Raw genomic sequence first — 21,881 nt, 5'->3', positions numbered from 1 at the left:
TCAGGATTCTAAACTGTAACATGTCACCAGTATAACTGATACACTATGGATGTGGGTTGCAATCCTACACTGTCAGGTCAAAAGATCCACACCAGCGTCGCTGGTTGTTACTTTCTTTACCCAGCAGGATCCCTCTGAAAAGTAAATTGGATTTAAAACACAGAAGAGATATAAATGTAGTTGCATGTTTTTGGAGGAGGGCTCCTGGTGTGAAAACGCAAGCAAAGAAGCCATGACTGTGCACACCTGGAACTTAGGGCAAAAACGCATGGTCACTTACTGCAGTTTCTGCCCAGTTTCCTCCCCATTCCAGCCAGGATTAAATGAACCCGGACCGGGGGAGAATCTGTACGCATGACCCTTGTTGATCCGTGGCAAAACCGTGAGCTGCCCCATCCGTGCAAACAGAAAACGCGGGAGCCATGTACTTCCTGGTCGTTCAGCAACACCCCCTCCCCCTGGTGATTGGTCGATTCAAACTGGCCAACCACAGCCTTGCGCGCCCCCTTTTAAAAAAATTTGGGAAAACTTTGTCGATATATCGACATTTCAATAGGTCCAGTTACCGTCGTCCAACTTTCCCGACAACTGGCGACTATAGGGGGAAAGGCAGGAGAGCTGCAGGTGGCTTTTCAAATTCTCTGCGCTTGCATCAGAAGCACTTCCTCTTTTTTGGCGAGACGGCGCAAAAGAAGAGTGTCGAGAGAGCTGTCCCTTCGGGCAAGAGGTGGGAAAATGATCCGATTGTGAGCCTTCAGGCTGTTCACCCACCAATCCTGCAGAAGGTTTGTCACCCTTGCACGCGTCCCCGCATACCGCCGTGACTGGCAATACCCGAAAAGCACGGACTGGTGGGAGCACCTGGTTTCTAGGGTCTGGGGCAATGAGCAGTGGATGCAACACTTTCGCATGACCCATGCCACCTTCTTTGAGATCGTGGAGGAGTTGCGAGGGCGGCTTATGAGGGAGATGACTGTAATGCGAGACCCCGTTCCCGTGGAGAAAAGAGTAGCCATAGCGCTATGGTACCTTGCCAATGGGCAATGGTATGAGAGTGGGAAAATTTGGCGGGTAGGAGAGTAACGGCTCTGGTGTCCACGCCCCACTTCCGGGAAAGTTGAACTTTCTCAACATACCAGCCATTATCAATGAAATCACACCTTTTTCCACACTTTGCAAGCAAGCACTGTCCCATTCAACACAACGTTGGGGTAATTTTTAATAAAAACATTTTCTCGATATTTCTATGTTGCGGTATATCGAGGAAAAAAATTCAAACAAGACGGTTGGGTTGTGAGGGGAGGGGTTTGGAGGCGGGCGGGCCGTTGTGACGCGGGAAGACTCGGCTCGTGTTTATGTGAGACAAGCCAGGGATAACGGTTTGGCTCCTCGATAGCAAATCCGGGTTCGTTTTGGGTTGACACATCACTCAGCCAGCAGCAAATCAAGTGCCGTTCATTTGCGAGGATTTGATCCTGGGTGAAACTGGGAATAAACAGGGAGGAAACTGGGCAGAAACCGCAGTAAGTGACCGTGCGTTTTTGCCCATACACTGTATAGACTCGGGATTCCAGATCTTGGCTTCAGTGAAGTGCATGCAACTGAATAAAGGATTGCAGCCCCTGAATATACAGAAAGAGAGACAGGACTATGGAAACCAGAATGCTTTGAAGGACATTAGCATGGTTTGTCATTACAGAAACAAACAGGGGAGGATCCTCAGGTTAGGTGCACTGTCAATTCCTCCTTCCTGTTTCACATGCAGCTCTACAATGACTGATTTCTAGTTTCACAGCAAACTGTAATTTGAAGTGCTGTCCAAACCACAAACTATTGTTTCTTCCTTCCTTCCTTCCAAATCTGAATTCCAAGCCAGGATTAAATCATGGTTTGGAATGTTGCTTTGGAGGGAAGGGGGGGGACAGTTGGTGATTTGGAAGTAAATGTGTGTCTAATTATTAAGTCATGCATGGAGGGGGGAGTGCATGAGCTCAAAGATTCCTTCGATTTATTCATGTAATGACAAACCATGGGTTGTTGCCACATATGAACTGTGCCTTTCCCTCTTGTTGCACCTGTATACCAGCTGTGACACGTTCTCCATGTGTGGCCTTACAATTTCCATACAGCAATCCCAAAGGGGCCTGGCTTAACAAAATTCATCTATAAGATGGCAGAGCAATTGCATTTTGGTCCTGGTCTCATGCTGCAGCAGGAGACACAAGAGCATTGCAGACTAAAGAACTGCAAGCCAAGTACAAGTTATACAAACCTGGAGTTGTTTTACAGTTATTCCAGAATCAGGCAACTCAAGGAATTCAGTGGCAGTGTAGTCCTAAACAGGGTCATCATACCCTTCTAAGTCTATTGAAGGAAATGGGCTTAGAAGGATGTACCTCTACTTAGGATTGCACCATGCGTCCCTTGGCCTGAGAAATGCAGCAAAACCATTTTGAAAACATAGACACATTATTTGTTAAACTAAGGAGTACAAAGAAGTAGAGAGCAACTTCCTTCCATGGGCATAGGACAAAGTACACGAACATTAATAGGTAGCCCTATTAATTCATTTAACCACAATTCTTTCTCACTCTGAGGAGGAGGGCATCTTGAGCGTCGGGTGATTCCCTGTGGGTGCTCAGGGAGGCAAGATCAAACTTCTTCTTCCTGTCTCCGGGATGGGAATTGCCTGCTCAGTTTTTCTCCTGCCTTGCTATGGAGAAGCAGCAGCAGAAGTAGCTCTGCAGTGGCAACCGCTAGAGACTAAGAAAACCTTCCCTTCTTTCAGCTATTTTTACTGCTTTCTATCCTACTTTTCCTCCTGAAGAAGAGGAAAGTCTTGGTAGAGGAACAACAAGCCAGGCTATTCTCAGGAAAGGATGATCAGAATCTCCTTGCCAAAGTTATTATGGCTTTAGACCTTTCAGACTCCGGGGAAGATACAAAAGGGAAAACCAGACCTAAAGGTACCAAAGAATTTTCCCCCAGGCTGAAAACTTCCAATGAGCCTTCCCCTTTCCAGAGTATTTTGAAAATTTGTTGAAGGTTGAGTGGGATAAACCCTTAGCAAATAAGCAATTTCCAGTCAGCACTAAGAAACTATACAATCTGGCACCACATGCCTTGGATCTTCTGTATGGTTTATTGTCAGAGGATGCCATTAGCTCAATTAAGGATACCTTGATAGGAGGGCCAACTTCGCCTCTAGGAAGGCCCATGAGGATTCTGCCTTTCCATTCTGGCTTCAGCTACAGCTGCCCTCATTGCCAGGACAGCCATTGCCTGGACCAGAAAGCTGGCATGCAATATTAGCCATCAAGCAGGTGAACAGGTTCATCAAACAGAACCACTTCCGGATGGAACCTTGCGTTCCATTGTCAAGGCCCTTCATCCCGGGACATTTATGACCTCCATCAATTTGATGGAAGCATATCTGCAAGTTCCCATCCATACGACACATTGAAGATTCTTCCACTTTGCCTATCAGATACATCATGATCAGTTTAGAGCTTTTCCCTTTGGTCTATTGTCGGCTCCCAGGGTCTTCTCCAAGGTACTGGTGACATTGGTGGCCTAATCGAGGAAACGGGACCCACACCCACCCTTACCTCAACGACATCCTGGTGTGTGCAACCACATAAGTTGGCCATTCAACACACATCCAGTACTGGAGGATCATGGATACCTCATCAACAGTGAAAAGATCAACCTTTCCTCATCCCAGAGATTCCAGTACTTAGGAGTCATAAGCGACACCAGATGCAACAGACCTTTTGTCCTGAAAGACAAGATCACCAGGATCTCCCAGCTGATCAAGCAGACTGTCAGGGCAAGATTGGTGCGGTTGTCATCCCTGGCTTATCTTCAGGGCTTAATGAGAGCATGCATAGGTTCGGTTTTGTGGGCCTGGTTACATGCACAGGCATTACAATGGTTCCTAAAACCTTATCAACCTCAAATACTCCAAAAAAGGAACTTGCATCTGGTTCTACTGGCATCGACCAGCATTTGACGTGGTGGTCCAAGGTCAGCAATTTACAGAAAGGACAACCCTATCTGCATGACTCGACCATCCAGATCTTCACAGACGCCAGCCTGGAGGGCTGGGGAGCGACCATACATCAACATCTGACACAAGGTCTTTGGTTGCAGAAAGAGATGATCTTCCACATCAACAGACTAGAACTCAGAGCGATAAAAAGAGCCCTGATGACATTCTAACACATCATCGAGAATCAGCATGTGCTAATATGAACAGACAGCAGCCAAGGTACATGTGAACAAGCAAGGAAGGTCCAGGTCCTCATCTCTACATCTGGAAGCCGAGAGCATTCTGGCTTGGGCAGAAAAGCATCTATAATCAATAAGGGAGGAGCACATTCAGGGCAATCTCAAGCCAACTGGCTGAGTCACGAGGTCATCGACAAGGGCAAATGGTCATTGAAGGAGACCTTCCTTCAGATTACAGAAAGATTTGGCATACCAAGGGTGGACCTCTTTGCATCATCAGTAAATCGCCAGACTCGTTTCTTTTTGAGATATGCCCATCCAGAAGCAGAGGAGGATGCCCTGATGTCCCCCTGGCCAACACGCTTATTATATGCCTTTCCTTGCCATCATCCCATCATCTGAGGAAGGTGCACCAAGAATGAGTGACGGTTCTCTTTGTGGTTCCTGATTGGCCACGCGGAACATGGTTCTCAACACTCAGGGAACTCTTGATTCAGGAGCCCTGGCGCATTCTTGTCACCCAGGACATGCTGAGTGAACTGCTCATGCGGGAAGGAATTTAGCAGCCCTTCTCTACCCCCTCCAAGGAGAAAGCAATTAAATAGCCCTTAAATGGTGAAAGTTTGATTGGAAAGACAACTACTTGTTGTAAGAAAAGGTCAACATTACTGGGAAGAAAATTTATGGTGAGTGAGCTGTTGCTCGGACTGTGAGTTGTTTTTTTTCCGGCTTACCAGCAGAAGAGGTGGAGGAGGAGTAAGAAAAATGGCTACCAAAAAGGACATTAAAGATATAATGTCAGCTATTGCGGGCCTGGAGAAAAACTTTAAAAAGGATTATAATGATTTATATGCTGAAGTTAAAAAAACAAACACTGAACTGCTAAAGTTTAAAGAGACAGTCAAAGCGAATGAGAGAAGATCAAAAACCAACAAGAAGAAAATAGCAGAATTAACAAGTAGGCTGGCTGCTTTAAATGACAGACAGAAACGAAAAAATCTTCGTTTTCAGGGCTTTACTGAAAAAGTGAATGCACAGGAACTGGAACAAACGTTCGTAAGTTGGCTCCAGGATCTGGGGGTGCAAATTCAGCCTATTTGGAAAGAATTCACAGGGCATTGAGACCACGCCCCCCAGTGGGAGCAAACCCACGTGAAGTAATAGTTGCCTTTGCCAGGGAAAAAATGCAGGAGTATGTGTATAAAGCCTTGAGAAAAATCAAAGACCTGAAATTCAAAGAGAATAAAATTGTAGTTCGACAGGACTTTTCAATGGAGACATTGCAGCTGAGAGCAGTAATGAAACCATATGCCCAAAAGCTGTTTGATAATGGAATAATGCTGTCCTGGGCCTATCCAGCAGTGATTCTGGTATATAAAGATGGAGTCCTGCACCAAGCAAAGAACCCAACAGAGGCTTTAAAAATGCTGGAGAAGTTTGGCATAAATGCAGGCAACTTGGAACAGGAGTCCAGGGAATCGATGGAATTACAGAGTGAGGAGGAAGAAGATGAAGAAGAGGAGGAGGAAAAGGAACCAGGACCCAGCCAGACTCAAAGCAGAGCCAAGAGACCCAGACAAGGCAAAACAACGGCTTGAAGTACAAGTATGTTTGAAAAAAAGAGCCACATTGATAAATTGGAACTATGGAGTGCAAACAGAGATAAGCCGAAGAAGAATAAAGAAGGAAGATATTAAACTGTTTTAAGTGAAACTAATTGTTGACCTTTTGACAAGCATTTACACGGGGCTTAACAAGAATGGTAAAATGTTGTTAAGGGGGGGCATAAGGGGGGAACGCAGAGCTCCATTGAGAAAGAAGATGGGAAGTGTGAAAACCCCTGGTATTTTCAACATCTTCTGAGGGAAGGGGTGGGGAGGGGGGAAGGGGAGGGGTGGGAGGGAGGGAGGGGGGAAGGGGGAGGACCAACAAAGGGAAAAAAAAGAGGGACCATGGGCACACCTTAATTTTAAAACTAATAAGGAATGGTAGAGTCAATTAAATTACTTTCTTTGAATGTAAATGGCTTGGCCTCAAATGTAAAAAGGTATAGATTGAAAAATATACTACAGAAACAAGGGATAAACATATTATGTATCCAGGAAACACATAAAGATAAAAAGGATGCAAAACCTTTGTTAAATATACCCAGATGGCAGACCACAGTGGAGGCAAGGGGGACGAGGAAATCCAGAGGCAATACTAACTCATGACAGTATGAGTATAGAGATAATGGAGCAGATAATTATAGGGAAGGTAGATATGTATTCTTGAAATTTAAAATGAATAGAGAAAAGTTTACAATAGTAAATATATACGCACCAAATAAAGGACAGAGAAAATTTATTGAAGGAATTTTTAGAAAACTACATAAATTTCAAGGACGCTTAATCTTAGCAGGAGACTTTAATCTGGACCTACATCAATGTAAAAAAATAAATTTAAATAATTGGAAAATAGGATGTTTTCAAAGTGGTTGGGGGAGACTGTCAGCCCACATACTTCTCCAAAAGGCATGAAAAATTTACCCAAATAGATTATGTGCTGGTTAAGGACATGGGTGAGCTAGAAGTAATAAAGGCAGAAACGGGAATAATTTGGGTGTCTGACCATGCACCAATTACAATGGAGGTTAAAATAGGGGAAGAGCAGAAAAGGAGAATGTGGAGATTTAAAAATAATATATTAAGGAGGGAGATAGATAGATAGAATGGATATGAAGAGAGATATAAAATATTTTTTTAAGGAGAACAAAAATACAGCTAAGGAGCAAGTTGTTTGGGATGCTTTCAAAGCAACTATGAGGGGCATTTCTATATATCTAAAGAAATTAGACATAGAAAGGAGATAAACAAAAATAGGAACCAAAGTTTGAAAGAAATTAATGAATTGCAACAGGAGTTACGAAAGAGATATGATAGTAGCATCCAGGAAAAAATTAGAGAGATGCAGAAAAGGATGGATGAACAGGATGAATTATTCTTATGGAAGAGGGATACCCTAATTAAAATTGAGTTTCATAGAAACAACGTAAACACAATGAAAAGATTAGCAAACTATTTGAAGAAAAGAAAAGAAAGGCATAGTGTGGAAAGTATTATAGGAGAGGGGAAGAAACAGGTATATGTAAATAAAAAAATACCGTATATACCCGTGTATAAGCCGACCCGCGTATAAGCCGAGGTGCCTAATTTCTCCCCAAAAATGGGGAAAAATTAGGCACCCGCGTATAAGCCGAGGGTCGGCTTATCACCCCTCTCTCCCTGCGCAGACTTACCTTTTGGGCTCCTGATGGCAAAAGCAGAGGATCCGGCGGGGGTGGCCTTCCTGCAGCTGCAGGAGGCCCCCCCAGGCCGCTCCTGGCGGCGGGAAGTGGTGCGGCCCGGCGGGGGCGGCGGAGCAGCCTCCCCGCGGCCGCAGGGGGCCTCTGAAGGCCTCTCTCGGCCGGGAGAAGCCGGCGGGGGCGGCGGAGCGCCCTCCCCGCGGCCGCAGAGGGCCTTTAGAGGCCTCTCCCGGCCGGGAGAAGCCGGCGGGGGGGGGGCGGAGCGCCCTCCCCGCGGCCGCAGAGGGCCTTTAGAGGCCTCTCCCGGCCGGGAGAAGCCGGCGGGGGGCGGCGCAGCGCCCTCCCCGCGGCCGCAGAGGGCCTTTAGAGGCCTCTCCCGGCCGGGAGAAGCCGGCGGGGGGGGCGGAGCGCCCTCCCCGCGGCCGCAGAGGGCCTTTAGAGGCCTCTCCCGGCCGGGAGAAGCCGGCGGGGGGGGGGGCGGAGCGCCCTCCCCGCGGCCGCAAAGGGCCTTTAGAGGCCTCTCCCGGCCGGGAGAAGCCGGCGGGGGCAGCGGAGCGCCCTCCCCGCAGCCGCAGGGGGCCTCTGAAGGCCTCTCCCGGCCGGGAGAAGCCGGCGGGGGCGGCGGAGCGCCCTCCCCGCGGCCGCAGAGGGCCTTTAGAGGCCGCTCCCGGCAGAGAAAAAATGGCGGCGGTAAGTTCCCCCCTCCCTCCCTCCCCCCTCTACCGTATTGACCCGCGTATAAGCCGAGGCCGGCTTTTTCAGCCCTTTTTTGGGGCTGAAAAACTCAGCTTATACGCGAGTATATACGGTAAGAGGCTTTGCTAAATTTTATCAAAATTTATATAAAGCAGAGAAGGAAGCAGAATTTGGGGGAATAGTAAACAAAAGATTGAAGGAGGAAGAGAATGAAGGGTTAAATGAAGAAATTACAGTACAGGAAATATTAGATGTAATAGTAGGTTTGAAGAATGGAAAATCGCCAGGACTTGACGGGTACACAGCTGAATTTTATAAAGAAATGAAAGAACTAATTGCTCCTGAGCTATGCAATTTATGTAATAATATATGGAAAGGGGGAAATACCCCTGAATCTTAGAAAAGCGCAGAGATAGTCACTATACTAAAAGACCTGAAAGACCCATTAGAGTTAGGCTCTTATCGGCCAATTAGTTTAATGAATCAGGACTACAAAATATTTGCAAAAGTATTAGCGAACCGCTTGGAAAAGATTTTGCCAAATTTGAATAAAGAAGACCAATATGGATTTGTCAAAGGAAGGTATATAGGGCACCCTATTAGAAATGTAATTAATATACTGACTCATAAGGACAGGAGGAACTTTGCAATAGTAAATTTGGATATTTATAAAGCATTCGATACATTAAACCATGATTATTTAATACAGGTAATGGGAAAGATGGGATTCAGAGGTCCTTTTTTGAGAGCAATAGAAGAAATCTATAGAGGAGGGAAAGCAATAATATGGGTAAATGAGGGGCACTCAGAAGAGATCCCTATACAAAGAGGGGTCAAACAAGGGTGTCCATTGTCACCTATGCTGTTTGCATTGGCAATGGAACCATTGGCTGATAGAATTCGTAACAGTGTAAGAATAAAGGGATATAAGATAGGAAAAGAGGAGGTGAAAATTAATCTGTTCGCTGATGATATATTATTGATAATGGAACAACCATTGGCAGGTCTTAAAGAGCTAATGATTATTTTGCGAGATTTCAAGAATATTTCAGGGCTGGGAGTAAACATAAAAAAATCGGAAATTATGTGGTTCAATGGAATGAAAAAGGAAAAAGAGAAAGTTAGGAAATATACAGGAATGAAAACAGGCGTTAAAAAAATTAAATATTTGGGAGTACAGTTACCAAAGAATATAGAAAGAATAGTAAATATTAATTATAAGGAGATATGGAAAAAGATGAGTAAGAAGATGGAGGAATGGAAGAATAAAAGCTTGAGTATATTAAATAAAATTAGGGCAGCCAAAACGTTTATAATATCAAAAATGATGTACTTGTTTCAGACTCTCCCAATGGAACTAGATTCACGGCAAGTGGGTGCGTGGAATGAAGCTATTAGGAAATGGGTATATGGAGGAAAGAAGGCAAGAGTAATGAAGAAAATTATGCACCTCATGAGGAATTCGGATGGGGTCTCCCACAATTACAACAGTATTATGAAGCATTTCATTTAAAAGCATTGATGGAGATTGAGGGAGCTGAAAATAAGAAATGGATAAGATAAAGAATGAATTAAATCAAGGTATGGGGCAATATGGGATATTTACAGAAAATTTAAATAAAGCTTTACGATTAACCAAGGGCCCGAGACGGGCAGTATTGAGTGTTTGGAAGAAATGGAAAATGAAGTGGATGAACAAACAATCAAGATGGACCCCAATAGTCTGCGTGAAAGAAAGTGTCATAGATGGTAACTTAGGGTTAAAAATGAAAAATAAGGGTTATTATAGAGTGAAGGACATATTAGATCACCAAGGAAATTTGAAACCTTTTCAGAGAGTATTAGATGAAGTGGGCCAAAGACATTGGCTGGGACTGAGGGGACTATATGAAGCAGTAAAACAAGATGGGGAGAATGTATGAAAAGAGAGGACAATGAAGAGTTAATAAAGAGTGAAGCATATATTAGAAAAGGATTAGCAGGGAAAATATACAGAATGATGATAAGAGATAAAGAATTTATGATTAGAATAATACAGGCAAAATGGGCAAAAGAAACCACAATGTCAACACAAATGGTGAATAAAATGATGAAGGGTATTAAAATGTTGAAGATGGATAGATATAAAGAGTTGGAAAGGAAAATAATGCTGAAGTGGTACAGAACACCGGCCCAAATAGCACATATGATCAAAGGAATGAGACCGAATTGTTGGCATTGTAACGCAAAAGAGGGGTGGTTCTCACATTTGTGGTGGGAGTGCCCAAGGGTAATAGAATTTTGCAACAAAATACTTAGTAAAATTAAAGAATTGTTTAAGATTAGACTTCAAGTAACTGTAGACCTGATGTTTATGGGAATAATGGGGTGTGAGAAGGTAGAAAAGAGTGAACAAGAGATGTTTAAAGCGATGATATTAGCGGCTCACGCAGTTATAGCTTTTGGATGGAAAGATAAAACAAAGTGGACTATGGACAGGTGGAATAATTACGTGTTCAAATATGTGCAAACAGATGTATTGGGATACTTAAAACAGATGGGAGAAACAGAAGAAATGGAACTGAAGACTAAGTGGAACCCATACATTAATTGGGTGAAAAGAGGAGAAGCCAACGAAGAGACTTTAGTAAAACTAAAAAGGCTATGCTCATGGCTGAAAATATGAAATCATGGATTGGTCCGTGGGGGGAGGAAAAGGGGGGGGAAGGGGGAAATTTGTATTGGAAGAAGGAAAGTGTAAAGTGTAATTATAAAGGTATGGAGATGTAAAATGACCTCCAATGCAATAAAAAAAAACCTAAAAAAAAAAACCCAGGACATGCTGTATCAGGGACCTGTGTTACACCCAGATGAGCTGCTACTGACCGTCTGGGTATTGAAAGGCAATGTCTCCTAGACTTGGGCTATGAACCAAGTGTCATGGATGCCATCTTAGAATCCAGAGTCATCTACAACTCTTCCTGGAAGGTCTTTGTGTGGTGGTGCAATGAAGCCTAACATAGGCAAGATATTGGAGTTTCTGCAGGATGGTGTTCGTCAGAGTTTGAAGGCTTCAATTGCCATGGTGATTCCACGCTTGGCAGGTTATACTCTCACAAAGCATCCCCACATCATTTCCTTTCTCAAAGGAGTGACACAGTCGGCATGACTAGTGATCCACAGGTTCCCTACCTGGCGGGTCCATGTAGTCCTCTCAGCTCTGACCAAGTCTCCCTTCGAGAGGTTCTTCTGAAGTATCTTCATATGAAGACCCTATTTCTAACTGCTGCAACTTCAGCTCGCAGGAACTCTGAGTTGGGGTCCCTTTCGGCTAGAAAGGGTCTTTGAAAAATGCAAAGGATAAGATCGTCCTCAGGCCAGATCCAATATTTATTCTGAAGGTCAACTCAATTTTCCATCGACAACAGGAATACACCTTCCTTCCTTCTGTCTGCAACCTTATCATGCCAGAGAAAGGGAATGGTGTGCTTTGTATCTATCTTACACTTACTGAGGATATTAGATGAACTGACTCCTTGTTTATATCCTTAACTACTCCAAACAAGGGCAAGAAACTGTCTAGGGTGACAATTAGCTATTCCATTCGTCAATGCTTCGAACAGGCGTATAAGGCTAGCAACATTCCAGTACTGAGTGGTATCACTGCACATTCACTGCACAGCACAACTACCTCCACAGTGTTCGACAGGAAGGCCTCTGTAGAGGAGATTTGCAGAGTGGCAACGTGGTCCTCCAACTCCACATTTGTTTAACACTACTAGCTGAATTCTTACTTGTGTGCAGATGTGGCCTTTGGTCGGAGGGTGCTTCAACACATCATTAAAGAGGATTAGTCCCACCCTGAAGATGATCACAGCTCTTGGAGATACCAATGCTCAAGATGCCGTCCTCCTCACAGTGAGAACGGAACCTTGATTACTTACTGCAAGGGTTCCTTCTGCTCTGAGGTAAGGAGGGCATTTTGCCCACCCTGGGTGAAGAGTGTCAAATATATGGAGGACCACACACACACATCAAAAATAAAATAAATACATAAGAGAAGACGACACAGAGAGCAAGAGTTATATTCTGTTTTTCAAGATTTAAAGGACGGTCATTTTCTCTCCTTCCTTCTTGTTATAATTCATTGTTCTTTCACCTTTGTTGTGTGGTTTATGTGTTGCTAGATGTTCTTGTTATTGTTCTTCTATCTTGAATTCCTTCCTGTCTGAGATTAACTCGGAAAGTTTTAAAACTGAGCAAGCAATTCCCACCCAGGAGACAGGAAGAGGAAGTTTGATCTTGTCTCCCTGATCACCCAGGAAAGCACCTGACGCTCAAGATGTCCTCCTTACCTCAGAGCAGAAGGAACCCTCACGGTAAGTAATCAAGGTTCTGTTTTAAATTGTTTTACTGCCAAATGAACATTAAAAAGAAACATGAAAAATTTAATTCCACGCTTCTCTGGGTGAAATTAAGTGTGTGTAGGGATGATACTGGAGTAATTTATAGTATGTGAAAGAAGTGTCATGTACAGGCAGACATTTGGTAGTCATCTGTGATAGAGTTGCTTCCAAGCAGTCAGCCATGGAAACTCTGAGAGCTGGTTCTCTGTTCTTTTAGTTCACAGATGACCAAAATAGGTAGATGTGGGCCAATTTAAAAAACAAACGAACAACTGATGGAGATGCAGCCTTCTAAGTGATGCTAGCCATGTGAAGATACTTGCATTCTGGGGATATTCTCGTGAAAGTGTGGTTTAGAAACTGAAATAGTGATAAATGAAAAAACTAACTGAAGAAGCTTTTGCATGCTTCCCCCAGATATCACATCTCCAAAGAGCCTTTGAGGAAACAAGCTCTAAGTATTGTGCAGTTTACAGATTCCTTGCATACCTACTTCTCTTCTTAGTTTACCATTTTAACTTCCTGAAAAGCATGTCAAAAGCATTTGTTTCCAGGGCATCCTTACATTTTATTCTTGTGATTAGCATAGTTAGGAAAACCAAACTGAGAAATCATAATGTTAGAGTATTTTAAGGGCATGTTGCCATAGATACTAACCAATTTATTTAGGCAGTAAGACCTCTGGAGCAAGTGTTCTGCCCGATGCCACATTCCAGGGTAGCCACTGTTACTTTCTTTTTCCAAATTCCTGATGTCTACTGGCTTCACAAACATGCCCGAAGGCTTTCCGGTATGTTTGGCCACTAAGAAATTCATGGCAATGTCATCACAATTTTGAGTCTCGTCTATCATGGCATGCACAGCTTCAGGCTGTTTTTGAAAGAGTTCTAGGTATTCGCTGCTGAAGAATGCTGCTCCTATTAGAACCATGGAGTATTGGTCCCCACTGCCGACGGCAGGGCTCTGTAGCTCAAAGCTCCCGTAGCTGTATATTCCTGAAGAGCTGGGAATGTGCTTTCTAGGAACAAATCCCACGATCTGATCTGGAAATTGCTGTAAGAAAAATAGACATTACCCCCCCACAAAAGTCTAAGATTTAATAACACTGCTATTCAGAGATCTGTTGAACCGTACTCCAGAGGCAAATGTGGCTCAGCACAGAACTAAGTACGGCTCTTTAAAAAAAATGAAATCTTTAAGACAAGGTATATTGTAGGGGCAAATGGGATGCTATAATAACTAGTATGAGGGAATGGCAGGCAAATATTTTTATGTGACTCAAGGGTTTTTTAGAGGTGCTATACAAAAAGGGAAATGATAGTAGTGAAACAGCTGCCAGTAATCCAAGTGTGAACCATGCACTGATTTTTGCGGGTGCACTGAAACAATCATGCAGGGTGCTCCCTTGTACACGTATTATTGTGAGACCTCAAGTATGCTACTTCCTAGTAAAGTATCCACAACAACCAGTATTTCGGATGTGGAAACTTTATGGATTATTAATCACCGTTAATTATCAGTAATATTATTATATATTTTCAGTTATGCAAATAAACGTATGCTGGCTCTTCACTGCTCTCTCGCTCTGAGTTTTGACGGAGTTTGGCTCGGTGTTTATAAAAGGTTGCTGGCCCCTGTTAAGGAGGCTTCGACATTAAACTGTGAAAAAGGACATAGAACATTGGACAATGAAGTGCACAATCATGGGCAGAATCAAAAGGAGACACTGACGAAGTTACTACATTCTGATTAGATTTCCCAGAGGGTGTCACTTATAATAGCAACAATGATCCTGACTGATGTATATTTACTTACTACATTCACAGTACACATGGTCCCCTTGATCCTCACAATAACTCTGTGAGGTGCTTTAGGCTGAGAGATAAGGGCCCAAGGCCACCTAACTAGGTTCATGGTTGAATGAATATTTGAACCTAGGTCTCCCCAGCTGTGATCCCAACAGTGGATATTAATTTATAGCTGCTCACTAGTAGAATGCACAAGCATACCTCAGAGATATTGCAGATTTGTTCCAGGCCACCGTAATAATGCAACAAAGCAAGTCACTCAAATTTTTCGGTTTCCCAGTGCATATAAAAGTTATGTTTACACTATTCTGTAGTATACTAAGTGTACAATAGCATTATGTCTTAAAAAAAACAATGTACTGTAATAATAATTAAAAAGTTTGAAATATTGAGAGAATTGCCGAAATGTTCATCCAGAGATTTGGGTTGAGCCGTCACCAATATGCGGATGACACTCAGCTCCATCTTACACTTCCAGCTGATTCCAGGAAGGCTGTAGAAACCCTGAACCAGTGCCTGGAGGCAGATCTGGAGTGGATGCGGTCTAATAAAATGAAACTTAATCCTGGCAAGATGGAAGTGCTACTGGTGGGTGCAAGGCCTGATCTGGGATTTAAGGTGTCACCAGTTCTGGTTGGAGATACATTCCCCTTGAAGGAACAGGGCCACAGTTGTGGGAGGGTGCTCTTGGACCCATGTCTAGCCACTGTGGTGCATGCCCTGGTTACATCTAGATTAGATTACTGCAGTGTGCTCTATGTGAGGCTGCCCTTGAAAAGTTTTCAGAACCTTCAACTGGTACAGAACGCTGCAGCCAGGATGTTGACTGGATTGGGTTAATGGGACTATATCACTCCAGCCTCCGCCCATCTATACTGGCTTCCAGTTTATTTCCAGACAAAGTTCAAGGTGCTGGTCTTCACCTTCCAAGCCCTATATGGTCTGGGACCAGCATACCTGAAAGACCACCTAATGAGCCCACCTGACCATTATGGTCATCTTCTAATGCCCTGCTTTGGGTGCCCCTGCCTTCTGAGATTAGGCAGGTGGCAACTCGGGAGAGGGAGTTCTCAGTCATGGCAGCAAAGCTCTGGAACTCTTTCCCCAGGGAGATTTGTCTGTCACTTTCTGTTGCTATCTTCTGCCAGCAGGTGAAGACCTTTTTGTTTCGTTTGGCATTCCCCCAACGATCCCTCCTTCCCAACCAATGTTTTGTATGCATTTTAACTCTGTTTTTTAACTGTTTTAAAAATTGTTTTAATGATATGTGTTAGGGAGGAGGTTGATTTTAATGGTTCTATAATGTTAGCCACCTTGTTGGCCCTTGTAAGGGCAAAAAGGCGGGGTACAAATTTTGTAAATAACAAAAATAATTATAATAGTACTCCAATTTTTAAAGAAATATACTTAGCAAAAAAAAGCATAAATGCCAAGGTTATTAATGACACATGAGCACATTCCCACGCACTCCAGAAAGTTTCTGAATTTAACATATTGTCTCTGAACATGGTATTTATACTTTCTGGTCCATGTTAAACTGAAATGAAGCTGAACATGCCATATACTGACCATTGGTCTATCAAGGTCAGTATTGTCTGTAGTGGCTCCCCAAGGTCCCAGGCAGAGGTCTTTTAAATCACCTACCAGATCCTTTTAACTGGACATGCTGATCCTGGGACTTTCTGCAGGAAACCAGATGCTTCATCACTGAGCCTCAGCCCCTTCTTCAAAATCCCAGTATTCTAACTTCATATATTTGGTCTCTAACCCCCACCACAACCGCCCTGTCCCAAGCTATCTTTGGGAATCATAATGTTAAGAGACACTTACAGGGACAACAAATAACTCAAATGTGTATTATTAAAAGAGACAGAAAGCAGACAACTTACCTGCCAAATGGAGAAAGCGAAAATGAGGTCATAAGCGCTAACTAGGGTGTCATCATCCATCATCAAAACAGCTGAACAGAGAAAAATATATTTTGATGAGCACACAAATTTTGAAATGTTAATTCTGAGCAAGATATAGATTACAAAATGGCACAATTATGCTTGTTAGAAAACACTGGAAAGTTTCGATGGAGCTAGAGTCAAGAAATGAACCACCATTACGAAGAGTGAAAGGATGCCTTTCTAAAGTACCTCAGCAGCAATACTCTTGTATAACATGCCTAGTGGGATTCCCCAACCTTTTTTTAGACTCCAGATTTTGTGAATTTGTATTGGGTGAGGTATTTGGTACCTCTGGTGCAAAGCATCCTGAAGATGTCCAGAAGGTATCTTTCAGCAACATGAAGAGTTGGGGAACTAGCTCCTTGTGCGAGTTAAGGGAAGTACTGTTCCCTCCTCCACAGTGTGATCCCAATCCTGTTTAGTTATAAGTGGACTCCATGTTTAACATAAATGTCTGCTTGACTGATTAATGGGATTTACTCCCTAGTAAGTGTGCTAAGGATTGCAACTTTAGCTTTGTAGGGCAATTAAGAAAACTAGCGATGAAGGCAGAAGGGACAGACTTCACTGCATATTGTACTGTCGCACTCTTTCTCTAATTGTTCAGGAAGGCCTTTTAATAAAGGGAACAGGGTCATAGTTAATGTCTGTGAAATTTTAGAGAGGTTTCATGGCTTTGTTCAGTGCAACGTTTCCCTAATTCCCTAATCCTGTTTCCCTAATTTTGTGATCCAGTTTTGTTTCTTTGTCTGTTGTATGAATTATACTGTTTTATTCTACGGAATATACTATTTTTTTAGTGCACTAAACTAATTTTGTTATCCTGTTTTATCACATCTTATTGCATTTGTTTATTTAAAATATTTTATGTACCTGCTTCCCCCCCCCCCCCCCACCGCAAGCATCTCAGGACCTCAGATGGGTCCTTGCTTGTGTGTTTTTTCTTGTTCTTGCATTGTTTTTAATTGTACAATCCACCTTGAGAAAGGCAGGCTGTAAATGAAACAAACAGGTAACTGAATACTCAGAGGGCTTTCTGGGGGACAGCACCTGGGAATCACAGACTGGACTGGGAGAAAGGATAGGCTGACAGAAAGGAATGGTCTGGCAGAGACTGGGGCAGTGTTAGAAGAAACAGCGACAGCACCTGTCACTAGGGAAAGGAGATGAAAATACAAAGGGGTCATGGAATGGGGGTTGGGGAAGGAGTCAGCATGGATGCAGAGACTGTAGAAAACCTGTTGAGGCGGGTGAAGCAACTATGACTCTCTGCCATACAAAACAGATGAGATACAACTGCTAGGTTTAAGACCTTTCAGAGTTTATTCACACAAGTATTTATGTCACTCAGTTTCTCATCCCAGTTGACTCATAGTTCAATGTACAAAGTGGCTCAACTGAAAAACATTGCATTTTAGATGCAATTATACATACATTTTTTCTACAGTGATTGTTCTGTGATGGCTTATAGATGCTACAGTCATTGAGCAGTGAACATACATTGTGTGGAACACCCCTCGGCTGTAAACCATTTCCCCCAAGTGGGAACAACATTGCCAGGAGGGTCAGATAACCACAGAGAGACTACCATTACCTTTGGTATCCAACTCAGGGAAAACCTGGAGTCTGTTCTTCATGCGATTTGCAGTTTGCACTTTGAAGATAACAGGGACAGGGTGAGGTCCCAGGGAATTCCAAGACTCCTCTGGGGCTTTTTCCCCAACATTATTCCACACAACGATCACTTTGTGCAAATGGGGAATGGCTTGATAATGATTTAAAAGCTTCAAGAGCAAATCAGTCCTGTTGAATGTTTGCATAATAAGAGTGAATGAATCCGAGGCAGTCTGGCCTTGGGACTTTCTTTCCCTACGCAGGTTGAGCATTTTATCTTCCTTAATGTTGGGTAACAAAGCAGTTAATGCACCCGCCACAAGCAATAACAAAAGGATCACTACTGAAGAGAAGTGAAGTAGTCGGATCCCCATAATTCTTCCTGGGAGCTTGCAGGTGTGATAAAACCTTTAAGTGAATGGGAGAACAATCAGTCATGATCATACCTTGTACAATTCAAAAATTAACATCAATTATCAAAAGCTGATTAAAGACAGATATTTGCTGAGTCAGTAGCCAATTGGCTAAGGATGTTCAAAGACATCACCGGGTGTTTGACAATAAAGGCAAAGACAGAAATCTTGCCCTTGCTATCTCCTTCCCAGAACTTGATATAATGTCCCAAGAAAGGGCTGTCGGACTCTCATCTCACGATAGCTGCCAAGGCATTGGGTGGCTGTACCCAGATCTAGACATTATATCTAAGCTCCCTGAGTGTGTGGCTTTAGCTGGAGCCTAAACAGCAAGCAGGAGTCACAATAAAGGGAGAAGAGACTGCATGATTATTTGCCGCAAGGTGAGAAAGAATTGCATCACAACCATTCTGAACACATAAAGATGCCTTATTCAGAGTCTGCCCACTGGTCTGTCAGGGTCATCTATCTGTACTTTGGTGGTAAGTATGGTCCAGCCACTGGGAAAGCAGCAGGCCTGCAGGAGGGGGTGGACCTCTATTCCTGAACACTCATCTCCCCTCATGCATGAGCCCCGTTTAGTTTCTTGGATGCGAAAACTAGCACAAAGCTCTCTCTCTCTCTTCTTTGCAAAAGAAACTCACGGCAAAAGGTGGTTAGGCCCAAAGGGGAATGGAACCACACACCGGCTAAGGAAAGCCTGGGTGCTTTCCAGGCCTCCAGTTGGTGTGTCTGCTATTGCAGCTGTAGAAGACCCTATTATTTGACTGAGGACAGCCAATAACAAGCCCTGCTTTACAATGACCCTGCCCAGTTTCTGAAAAGCTTGGAAGGCACCACACTGGAGAACCCTGATGTATCCTGTCACATACTGCATTTGGGTTCCCTTCTACCAGTCCAACAGCCTGTCTGGCAGGCTGCTTGCCTGCTCCTTTTAATGCCTGAGCTCTGAAAAGGGGAGGGGTTTTGAGACTCCTTATCATGGACCTCTAATGAGATGGTGGGTCTACCTGCTGCTTCCTGGCTCTGGAGAGATAATTGGTTGCTAGATCTTAGTCTTTCTATGATTCTAGATTGTGGTATCCTGCATGGTGGGGGGAGGGTTGGGATCACTGGGGATGTGGGGGGGGGGGAGGTAGCTGTTAGTTTCCTGCACTGGGCAGGGGGTTGGACTAATGACCCTGGTGGTCCCTTCCAATTCTATGACTCTACGGTCCAGCCTTATAGTTCCTATTTTAACCTCTTTCTTCTGTTTCTAACCCATAATTGCCTTCCTGGTCCCTGTCACTTTTCTGAACAATGTCTGTTTTGTTGGCCACTGGCTGATTGGCTAATGCGGTTCTCACTGGCCAGAACACTGCCACCCAGCCAGGTAACTGGCTGGGCATCAAGTAGTTCAGCTCTGCCCCAGTGGAAGATGGGTACACCCAACCCCCTACATAACCATACACCTTATTTTTAGCCCACCTTCTTCCAGCAGCTTGAAATCAGGGCCGTTATGATCACAGCAGCCCATATATTATTCTCATTTATTACATATATGGTTTGCCTTTCTTTCATCATGGAACTCAACTGTTTCCCATGCAGGCACAGACCAGACCCAATCAGGCATACTTAGCTACTCAACAAAGTGGCTGCATCATAAGCCTTCAGACTATTCAGTGGACCCTATATATAAAAGGGAAACCACCAACTGATTTAGGTTCTGTTTAAGAAAATACCGCCATACACAATCACAGAAATGAAAGAGATGCACCACACCAAAAAGGGGTTTTGCAGTCATGCAACAGTTCACTAATACAAGCCAAATGTTTCTTTTTAGCAAACAAAACTGCAATAGTGTTAGGAATGTCTTTTTCTTCAGGAATTAAAAACACACACAAGCATTTAATTCATAGCAGGTGAAACATTGCAGTTTGTTTTTGTTAGAACTCACCTCATTCCTGCAGTGGAAGCTTTATGTTAGGAACTGCCTGGCGTAATCTTTACCTCTGTTGGAAAATGAAAATAATACATCTTCACACATTCCCAAAGGTCACTATCAGCTTATTAGATAGTGGGAAAATGTAGAGAAAAAGATGTTGTTGGTCATAATGGATATTAATGAGCTACTGACAGACTGGGCAGGTTTTAGATATTGGCATGAATCCTGCACTAAACTCCCACTGATGGAAGAGAGTTCAGCCAGTGGAAGGGGATTTCCTTGCCCTTCTCCCTTGGAAACAGGGCACTGAACTGAATATAAAGACACGGATGGACTAATAAGGTTTGGCAGATTGCTATATCCCTGGCGCTAATCCAGTTTCTATATTTAAGGACAGACAACAAAAACCTTGTTTTTCAATAACATGGGAGTCTTTTTTGATATACTGGCAACCAAAGTCAAATTTAGGTTTCAACATTTTGAACTGTTATTCTCTGTAACAGACTAAGTGGTATGCAATACAATGACTTATGTGTTTTCTTGGTTCGTATTGGCTATTTCTTCTTTTTCTTGTTGCAGTGTTGAAATGTTTTCAACCTGTTTATATATAAAAATTCCCAAAAACGAATGGGCCACCTACAGACACAGTAGGGTCAAGATATTGGCTTGGATCCTGCGGTAAATTCCCACTGATGGAAGAGAATTCAGCCAGTGGAAGGGTATTTCCTTGCCCTCTTCCATCCAAGCACAATCTAAAATGGTTCCCCAAATGCTGATCCTGGGGGACAGAGGACCCCCAGGAACAGCAGGAGAGGGGGTTGCAGGTCTGCAGTGGAATGGGGAAATCAGGAGCTGTTCTTGGGCAGCTCCAAGTGGCTTTGATGGTTTGGCCTAAGAACAGCTTCTGTTTTCCACTGGGCCCGACAACAGCTTTTTCTCTCCTTTGCCTCCTTTTGGGGAAACCGAACAGCTAGCCTGAAGAGAAGTCGGGGTACAAAGCCTGTTTATAAATGTTGTGATATTGTCATTATTTCATTTAGTTATACTCCTCTAAAACATTTTTATCCCACTTCCCTCCCAGACTTGAAATTCAGGAGGCCTTACAAAAATCATAAACTATACAAGATTCATTAAACAAAATAAACCACTGTAAGAGCAGCAACAGCCAATCCTATTGAATACCCAGAAAGAAACCCATTAAAATAGAGTTAAAAAATTTTAAAAGCAGTTTGAGACAGCAATTTAAAAACAGTAAACAAAACAAACCAACCTCCGAAGGTTACCACCAAAAGCTTAGAACAGGACAGACACTGTTTGCTGTCTAAGCAATAACAGAGATGGTGAAGAAAGGGAGTTCCACTATTGGGTTGCAACTACCTCTAAAGATAGGGGCAGCAAGAAAAGGACATCCAATGACAATTGTGGCTATCAGGCAAACTTATATGGGAGAAGGTGGTTCCTCAACTATTGCCGTCTGACTGTTTAGGGATTTGAAGGTCAAAACTTCACTTTAAATGTGCTTGGAAAGAAAGCATAAGCCAGTGAAGATCTTTTAATATAGCTGAAACCTTTACTA

At 43.3% G+C, this 21,881-nt stretch overlaps 1 protein-coding gene across 1 annotated transcript; it reads right to left on the bottom strand.

Annotated features, from left to right (window-relative positions):
* Nucleotides 1-13,137: 13,137 nt before the first annotated feature.
* EXTL2 (exostosin like glycosyltransferase 2) lies at nucleotides 13,138-20,372 on the bottom strand. Its single transcript, XM_056844331.1, has 4 exons — nucleotides 20,318-20,372; nucleotides 17,949-18,376; nucleotides 16,292-16,362; nucleotides 13,138-13,647 (listed from the first exon to the last, which is right to left on the bottom strand). Exons 1-4 carry the CDS (start codon nucleotides 20,320-20,322, stop codon nucleotides 13,156-13,158), a joined length of 996 nt encoding a protein of 331 aa, XP_056700309.1. The 5' UTR covers nucleotides 20,323-20,372; the 3' UTR covers nucleotides 13,138-13,155.
* Between the last annotated feature and the right edge of the window lie 1,509 nt (nucleotides 20,373-21,881).

This window comes from Euleptes europaea, chromosome 2 (genome assembly GCF_029931775.1).
Source record: "Euleptes europaea isolate rEulEur1 chromosome 2, rEulEur1.hap1, whole genome shotgun sequence".
Classification (NCBI taxonomy): domain Eukaryota; kingdom Metazoa; phylum Chordata; class Lepidosauria; order Squamata; family Sphaerodactylidae; genus Euleptes; species Euleptes europaea.
This window is presented reverse-complemented; position numbering and strand designations above follow the sequence as displayed.

Bases quoted from the DNA above. Each gene is read 5' to 3' on its own strand.
- EXTL2 (XM_056844331.1), bottom strand. The intron at 16,363-17,948 runs GTAATGGTAGTC...TTCTCTGTTCAG, and splicing joins CCCTGAGTTGGATACCAAAG to CTGTTTTGATGATGGATGAT. The intron at 13,648-16,291 runs GTAAGTTGTCTG...TTTTTCTTACAG, and splicing joins TCGCTTTCTCCATTTGGCAG to CAATTTCCAGATCAGATCGT.